Genomic DNA, 8,266 nt, shown 5'->3' on the forward strand with positions numbered 1-8,266 from the left:
AGTGGCCGTCCAGGAAGCCGCTGGAATCCTTGGCCAACCAAGCGCTACAAAGCCGCGACATCCTTTTCACCTGCTTTCGACTTCGATGGGCGAAACTTCCACATTTCTCGGCACTGTCCTCATTTGTGGTTAATTTTGTGCCGCAGCCTGCGCTTATCCTTTGCCAACTGTCAGAAGTTGGCGACAGGAGTGGAGCGAATAGTTGCACTTCGAGCTCCGAGGAGTCGCTTAAGGGTGCACTGGGAAATGCTCTTTATATTGTTTCAGTCATATATCATCTTGTAGAACTTGTACTATATAGTTTTACAAGTGTGCCAAATATTTTCTTAGTACCTATTTAATAGAAAATATATTTTTAATAAATTTGGTAAAGGGTTTATAGGCTTGTATTTATGTGTGTAAATGTATGCAACAGTTTAAAATGAGATATGCAATGATTTCTTTCAGAAAGCCGACTATCCTTTTTTCTTTGCATACTTTTAGACACCCAAAATAACATTTTAAAGTAACATATTTCAATACCACCTTATATATCTAAAATTTTGTCCTGTTCTTACACATTTAAAAATATAAAATATATATGAAATTTATAAACATTTTAAGAATATTTTCCGGTTTTTTCCCGTGCTGAAGCCACATTCCTATTATCCGGAGCCGAGTAAAGAGTAGGGAATTGGAAGGACACTGCAGCACCGTTCCTGCGCTCCTTTAACTCGCCTAATTTCCGTCGCTTTCCCTCGTTTTCCCCAGCTTTCCCCGCTTTTCCCTTGCGCTAATTGGGGACACCGAAAATCTATAAACAGTCCTGGCAGTTCCGCAGTCCTTATCGCTGTCCTTGTACTTGGTCTTTCGGCTTTCGGTCGGAGTCCCTCTGCCCCGTTTAATGTGCGTCCTTAAGCACAATAAATCTGTTTATCTCTGGCGAATGTCCTGCGCTCCTCTTGAATCGGGAGTCCTTGTTGGTCTGCTTAAAAGTTAACCTGCCCGGCGATAAAAAGTTTCCCACCGCTACTGCTGTTCTGTGGTTTTCTCTCCCCGGTCCTTGGTGATTTGGAAGGCAAAATTTGTTAGCTATTTGTGCGGCATTATCCTTGTAGCAAGGAGTCGGGGCAGGAATGGACACTCTGAAGAGTGAAGCCTCCGCATGGTAGCATCAATCATCGGCTGGGAAATTAAATTGCACTTCGGCTTACCTTGGGCTGACACTGGGTAACAACAGCCAACAAAAGATACCGGAAAGAAAGAGCAGGGTTGAATTTAGGAAATGCCACATAGAGATACTCTCTAAGTTCCTAAATATTTGCACCTTATGTTTCGTCAATAAGTGTAAAAATACAGTCCCATCAAATAAAAGTTATAACAATAATTATAAAGTCTGTCAGTTATATATAAGTGTATTGTGGTGTTACAAAATTCTTAAAGGATTGATTTTGTTATTTTGAAGACCTGTTACGTACAAGGGCATTTTATACTTTTATCTTTATTATAATCTTTTTTTTCAACCATCAAATGTATATTTCTGGCAGGCCCCTATATCAAAAGGAATTCAAGGGTATTAACTCGACTGAAGCATTAGCAATGACAAAATCTAACAAAGGGAAGTAGGACCAAACACAACCAGACACGTGCCCCAAACGCAAGCCAAAGAAATGCCTAGGCCATTGGCCATTTTCCATGGAATTGCCTTTTCGGTTACGAGCACAACCGGCTGCGTCAGTTGCCAAAACGAGACTTTTGTGGGCTTTAAGACTGGCTGAGTTCCTGAATTGAGCCCCTCCGAATTTCCACGCCCCACTCCCCATTTTGCAGGTGCATTGCGGTCATTTGCGAAGCCCGGCAACATTCTCCACCACCTGTGCCATCAATTGCAACCGCAAAATGGCAAAACAATCAACAAGCAACGCGACGGGTGTTTGGCCCATACAAGATTCCGAGTGCCTAAACCAACTCCCCCCATCCATCCCAAACGGTCCAGAACCCATTCCAAAATCCCCATTCGGCGCGCCTCTGCCAACCGCAACGTGTTGCGGGTGAGGTAAGCGAAATTGTTTGGCCGAAAGTGCAAGACAAAGGCCTGAGGATGCACTGAAAAAAATGGGAAAATAATATGTGATGGTTATTACATTATTATTAGTATTAACTAACTCCAAATGTCTTATTTGTATAATATTTTGAGTTAAAGAAAAATAACAGTTTAATATTTTTAAAAGTGTTAAGAGAGAGATCAAATCTGATATTTAACTTTGTGACATTCAAAATTAAAGATTTGTTACGCACAACCATACATAATAGATTTACCGGCACTAATATGGCGATACTTTAAAAATCCTCAATTGACTGCAATTTAAGCAGCAGCAATTCTTAAAGTTTGAATATAATGAGAATTGGAACCTTTTTGAATATTCTTGGTAAGCTTTTTTGAATTAAATTAAAAGTATACAAACTTAAATATTATTTTACCTTCCATCAGCATTCATCATGTTTGCATCGACGAAACTCCCAACCACAAAAGTGAAGTGCAACCCGATGATTTGTCGTTCTGAGCGTTAGCCATAACTATCTTGCTATAAAAAAAATGTTGTCTTTTAGTGAAAGAAAATTATTTTTTAAAATGAGTCTTCATGGTCATGGTTACACCTTGACTGAATGATTTTTTTTTATATTAAACTTTAGCACGCAAGGTTTTAAAATTGTTTGTTATGACAGCTATTAAGATTTTTAAAAGTGTAGCTGCGTCTGCATTGGAGAGGAGGCAAGTGATATAGATGGCTGGCAATCGAAATTGGATAGTTAGTCAGTGAAATATGAGTGACCAATACAAAAGCAGCAGCGGGGATAGCCATATTTTTATTATTTAAGGGACTTCAAGAATTTCTTGATTTTTAAATCAATAAAGAGGGGAATTTTTCTTTCAATAAAGTGATTAAGATATTTTAGAAGTCCAAGCATAACTTATCTAGGAGTATAAAAAAAATCTCTACTTCTCCCATTTCCAAACAATTTCGTTTAAAACCATCTCATTACCGAGGCATTTGCAACATCAGAAAACCCGAAACCTATTTGCACACGGCAATCTAAGCAAATCGTTTTGTCGAGCTTAATTTGCAGTTTGCCACCGAGCGAGTGTCTAACCTGGATGCCGGCAAAGGTCCTTCGCACTCTGCTCCTCCTTTTGGCCATCAAGGCTAATCCCAACTGACTTGGCTGGAAAAGTTTTCGTTTGGCGCTTGCCACGACGGAAGGCGCCAAGGAAATTCGGTCAAAGGGAGTTTCGCCTGATGAAGAAGTTGTTGTCGGTTGGCGATGCCACTCACACCACCCCCTTTTCACCATTCAGTGGGCGGAAGTGGGGGAAAAGGGCGAAATGGGGGTGGCAGGAAGGCAGCCAAGTGTTGTTCTGCATTGTGTTTTGGCCATTCGAGAATTCCCGGGGCCAACTCCAGCTCTCCCATTGACAATAGTTTTGCACAAACTTCGAAAAGGCCAGTTGCACTCGACTGCCGGCAATGAATAAACAGGAGTTTTTGGGGCCGGAAAAGCGTGGGTCGAAGAGCGAAGAGGAAAATCCAAAGGAAAACAGCGCCGAGGAAAGCATTGGGTAATTGTAATTCCTGCTCTTAAATGCCAGTTAACCAGTTTGCCTTGTTGGACAATTACTTCGGGCCCGGCGCAGTACCTTCTCCCGTTTCCCCCAAACTTTCGTAATGACTGAACACATTCAATTCCCATTTATATTTTCGACAGCCAAATGACTTTCTAAAGAGGCCATTTTAGCTGCCAGCGCCGCAATTGATTTACAGAAATTTAATCAGCAGTGAATACACTGGTGAAACAACATTTATTCATGCTTGTCAAATTTAATATGACTTATGCACTTGCAACAGCCTTCTACTATAATTGCTAAAAAAACTAATGAGTTTAATTTAGTAAATACAATTTTATAGTATATTTTTAAAAACTCACCAAGCATAAAAATGGTGTGCGGAAGACTCATGTTGATTCAAAAGATGGAACTATGCTTTAATGATCAGCAAAATTGGACCGCAAAATTTCCAATTCTACACTTTAGTTAAATTTGTAAGAGTGTTGAGAGTATTACAACTTTGGATGCCAAAGACAGCTTTCGTTCTCGTTGTTTAATAAAACAATTAAAGCGGCTAAAAAAAGTTATTTGTTAAATTAAAATTAGCTATAAAACTTATACTTAGTTCTTACCACTTGTTGACACAAGACTTGGTACGCTCAAAATTAATGGATCTTTCTAAAAGATCTATTTAAAAAGGTTTTGAGTTACAGTTATACGATAAAAATAAGTGATTGTACTGCAAAATAAAAAAATACTAAATTTGTTGTTTTTAAAAATAATTATTTAGATTTAATGTTTTGCTACATGTTTTGATATTAAATAATAGATAATTGTAATATAAAATGTATAAAATACTAATAAAGAAAATACAATTTTCCTTCACTGACTCTTGTCAAATATTTCAACGGTTTATTAAAACGATATTTTAATATATTCATTGGGCAAACTTTCGCTGCAGCAGCGTGAACTAAGAAATGTGCCAAAAAAGCTCTACCTTTGTGCTCAAAATGTGTTTCAGCTAAAAGTGGGAGGAGGTTGTGGGTTAGAACTACTGGTGGTGTTATAAAGTGGGAGGGAATTTAACGGTAGTATAGTTACACCCACAATGTCAGCTGTTGCCGCGGGAAAACTTCGAGCATCAAGTGAAAAACAAGTGGACAGGCAGCTGATGTTGACACCGTATTTTTTAGGATGGTCGAATTTCCAGGTGGACATTTTTAGGGTCGAGTTCAGTAACGGTAAATTGCATGCACCAGAGCAACAACAAAAACGACAGTGAGAAAAAGTCGCCGCTAGGTGGCGACACCATACAGGCAATCAAACTCAACAAAGGCAACATCTGGTATAGGTTTCCCAGGAACTTTTTCCATATAATCCAGGATATATGTATGTCTGTGGGGTGGGGTAGTGCCAAAATATGAATGGGTCGTAAAGGGAGTCGCCTGCCATGAATGGATGAGGTGGAAAGGTTGGAGAGGTGTGTACAAAATATGTCTAAGTACTTTTCTTAAAGTTGGAAAAGATTTAAATTTTCTTGGTACTTCCAAAAATATCTCCTTGCTTACTTACAGTTTAAAAGTTAACTTTGGCTTAGCCAAACTTCAACACACCACTACATCAAGCGAATTGCTTTAGTTGTCAAAATATGATTAGAAAAAAACACAAGTACATAGTCTCTATTTAGTTACTGGTAATTTTTCTAGCACAAAATTCGAACACAAACACCCCCGAATACATTCGAAATTATTGTGTTTACACCGCGGTTAACCGCGCCAGGTTGATACCGCTCTACCCGGGAAACAGGCCTAGTAATCGACATCAAAAACTGCACAACCAACTAAAACTTCAACTCCATAGCCAAGCCGGAAAAGGGAAGAATTTGTGTCCCCCTGGGCTGTTGATGGGTGGCGCGAATATTTACTAAAATTCTAATTTTTAAAATGGACAGGAAGGACACACATCATCATCGCCATCAGCAGACGTCTACCAAATCGCTTTACGCCATCCAAATGGGGGTCCAGGAAAAATCGGCTAACAATATGGGTGGCTCTCTTGTGAATGCAGTATCCTCAACTAATTATCACCCAAATCGGTATTATAACGAAAGGCAAGGTTTCATGGCTTCTGGAATTCAGCCCGCTGTCCCTGGGATTCAGCATCATTATCTGCAACAACAGGTCCTAACTCAACAGGTGCCCAATCCCAATGTCGATCTCAATGAAAAGCTGGCCAAGATCAGTCGTCATAATGCCCACAAAGAACTGGCTGCCATGCAGGCGAGAAATATGCAAGCCATCGATAAAAACGCAGAGGCCTTGAAGGATTTGCAGGAGAGCATTCCGGAAATACATAAAATCTTCGATGTACACTGCCGCATCGGAAGTGGAACCTTCAGCACAGTTCTGCTGGGAACTCTGCAGCGCGAACGATGTCTCGTGGAAACCCAGAGGAGGCGCTTTGCCATCAAACATCATAATCCCACAAGTCATCCGGAGAGAATACTCAGGGAATTGGAGTGCATGTTTCGCATCGGCGGAGTGGACAATGTGATTGGAATTAATTGCTGCATAAGGTACAATGAGAATGTGGCCTTTGTGATGCCCTATATGACCCATGACCGATTTCACGACATCTACAGGAGTCTGAGTTTCCAAGAGGTCCGAGACTATCTGAGGAACCTGCTCATCGCCCTGCGGCATGTGCATAAATTCAATGTGATTCACCGGGATGTTAAGCCGAGTAACATTCTATATAACCGCCGAACTGGCAAGTTTTTGCTTTGCGATTTCGGTTTGGCTCAAAGGATCGCCGATGATGGCAGTCTTATACAGTCAAGTGACCTAAGTTCCAGGGAGGCTTTCAGTTTTTTGAGGGATATGGAAAGCGGCAGAAGCCTTATGCTGACCGATGGTAATTCTGCTCAAGCCGAGGCCGAGGATTACATGGCCAGCCGAAGGATGCGTGCCTTGGGCGGCGGCGGTGGTGTTGACCATGCCCTGCCAGGACCTCCAACTATGCAGAAACTGCGGGAACAGACTGGTGGCCATTTGAGCAAGAAGGATGTGGCCAATCAAAAGGCTGACACCATGAGGTTGCTGAATCGCCTGCGTCTCATGAGCCCAAATGCGGATCCCAATAACTACGTGGTCTCCACGAACACCTCGAAGAAGGATATGCACGCCTCGCGGGCCGGAACACCAGGATATAGGCCACCAGAGGTGCTACTCCGGTATCCCCAGCAATCCACTGCGGTGGATATTTGGGCTGCTGGCGTTATAATGCTCTCGCTGCTCTCGGCTCTGCATCCGTTTTTTAAGGCCCCGCACGATTGCGGGGCTCTGGCGGAAATAATCAATTTATTTGGCGATATGCCAGTACGGAAAACTGCCTTCATGCTGGATAGATTGATTTTGCTGGCCCAAAAGGTAAACACATTGGATTTGAGGCGGGTGTGCATGAGATTTCGGCATGCGGATTTTTTCCTGGCCCCCGAAGTACATCGGAGATATAGGAGGCCAGATGGCAGCACTGAAATGTGTCGAAGTTGCGAGCAGCCCACTTTTAACTGCCTTTGCAGCAACAGTGGGCATCATTTGGAGCGGTACGAGGGGCTAGATATATTTCCGGCCAACGCTTACGACTTGTTGTCCCGTCTCCTGGAAGTTAATCCCCAGAAGCGTATTACCGCCGAGGAGGCCTTGAAGCATCCGTTTTTCAACGATCAACATCGGATTGCACCAGGCGTGCCCCTCCATCACCAGCAGCATATACTGCAGCATCAGCAGCAACTGAGATCCAGGGAAACGCTGCCATCAGCTGCAGCCCGAACCCTCAAGGCATTCGTTTCCTATCCCATGGAACTGGCTTCCACAGCCTCTCAGGCAGCGGGTAATATCTGATTTCAGGCCTCCGATACTTTTTGTATATACATATTACTTGGCCTCCTTGCGTTTCGAATTGAGTCCTGGGCAGCAGAAGAGAAGGAGGAAACCCTCATCAGCTAGTTGTGGGCAACAAAAATTGTATTGTGCACAAACCAAAACCAAAAAAAAAAATTACTAATATGGGCGATGGGAATTGTTCACGAAATTTAAATCGAAAATATATAGTATATTCGTTTTTGTTGATTTCAAATTAATCAAGGCACCTACATTTTTTGTGGTATCTTTCATATTCAATTACTTTTTGGGGAATGCTTTCGTTTTGATTGTTCCCTTTTATACAATTTTTTCTGGGTTCTCGGAAACTGAGACATTTATTACTCTTAATAAAAGTTAAATGTATTTGAAATGAAATTAATTTAAAATAGTACATTTTATTGAACGAAAATTAATTGTGCTGGGCTTTCTAACATTTAATTATTTTTGTATGAGGTAATTTCTAAAACAAGTTTACCAACTATAAAAATACTAAGAAGAGCATTTCGGAAGTCAATCTAATATTCCATCTTTTATTTGGTTTTCAATTTCTTATAATTGTATGGTTTTTGGTTTTGTAAAACCCTTACCTACCTTCGATTTCAGCTTCTTGTGACAATCAGGTTTCCCTTATTTATTTAATGTTTTACCCGACAGCCATTTTCCCAATTGGTTTTTGTGAGCCCTGCCCAGAGGAATATTTGGCCTGTGCCTTATCAATTTGCATTATTGACGCCTACAACAAATTTCATTCTGTTGTTGC

At 41.2% G+C, this 8,266-nt stretch overlaps 1 protein-coding gene and 1 long non-coding RNA gene across 2 annotated transcripts; both read left to right on the forward strand.

Annotated features, from left to right (window-relative positions):
- Positions 1–2,339: 2,339 nt before the first annotated feature.
- LOC119548127 lies at positions 2,340–2,690 on the forward strand. Its single transcript, XR_005219276.1, has 2 exons — positions 2,340–2,408; positions 2,471–2,690. It is a non-coding gene; the product is annotated as an uncharacterized LOC119548127 (long non-coding RNA).
- A 2,519-nt stretch (positions 2,691–5,209) lies between these two features.
- Positions 5,210–7,724, forward strand: LOC119546976 (cell division cycle 7-related protein kinase). The gene has a single exon (XM_037853624.1). It carries the CDS (start codon positions 5,527–5,529, stop codon positions 7,483–7,485), a length of 1,959 nt encoding a protein of 652 aa, XP_037709552.1. The 5' UTR covers positions 5,210–5,526; the 3' UTR covers positions 7,486–7,724.
- The last annotated feature ends 542 nt before the right edge of the window (positions 7,725–8,266 follow it).

Source organism: Drosophila subpulchrella, chromosome 2L, assembly GCF_014743375.2.
Source record: "Drosophila subpulchrella strain 33 F10 #4 breed RU33 chromosome 2L, RU_Dsub_v1.1 Primary Assembly, whole genome shotgun sequence".
NCBI lineage: Eukaryota > Metazoa > Arthropoda > Insecta > Diptera > Drosophilidae > Drosophila > Drosophila subpulchrella.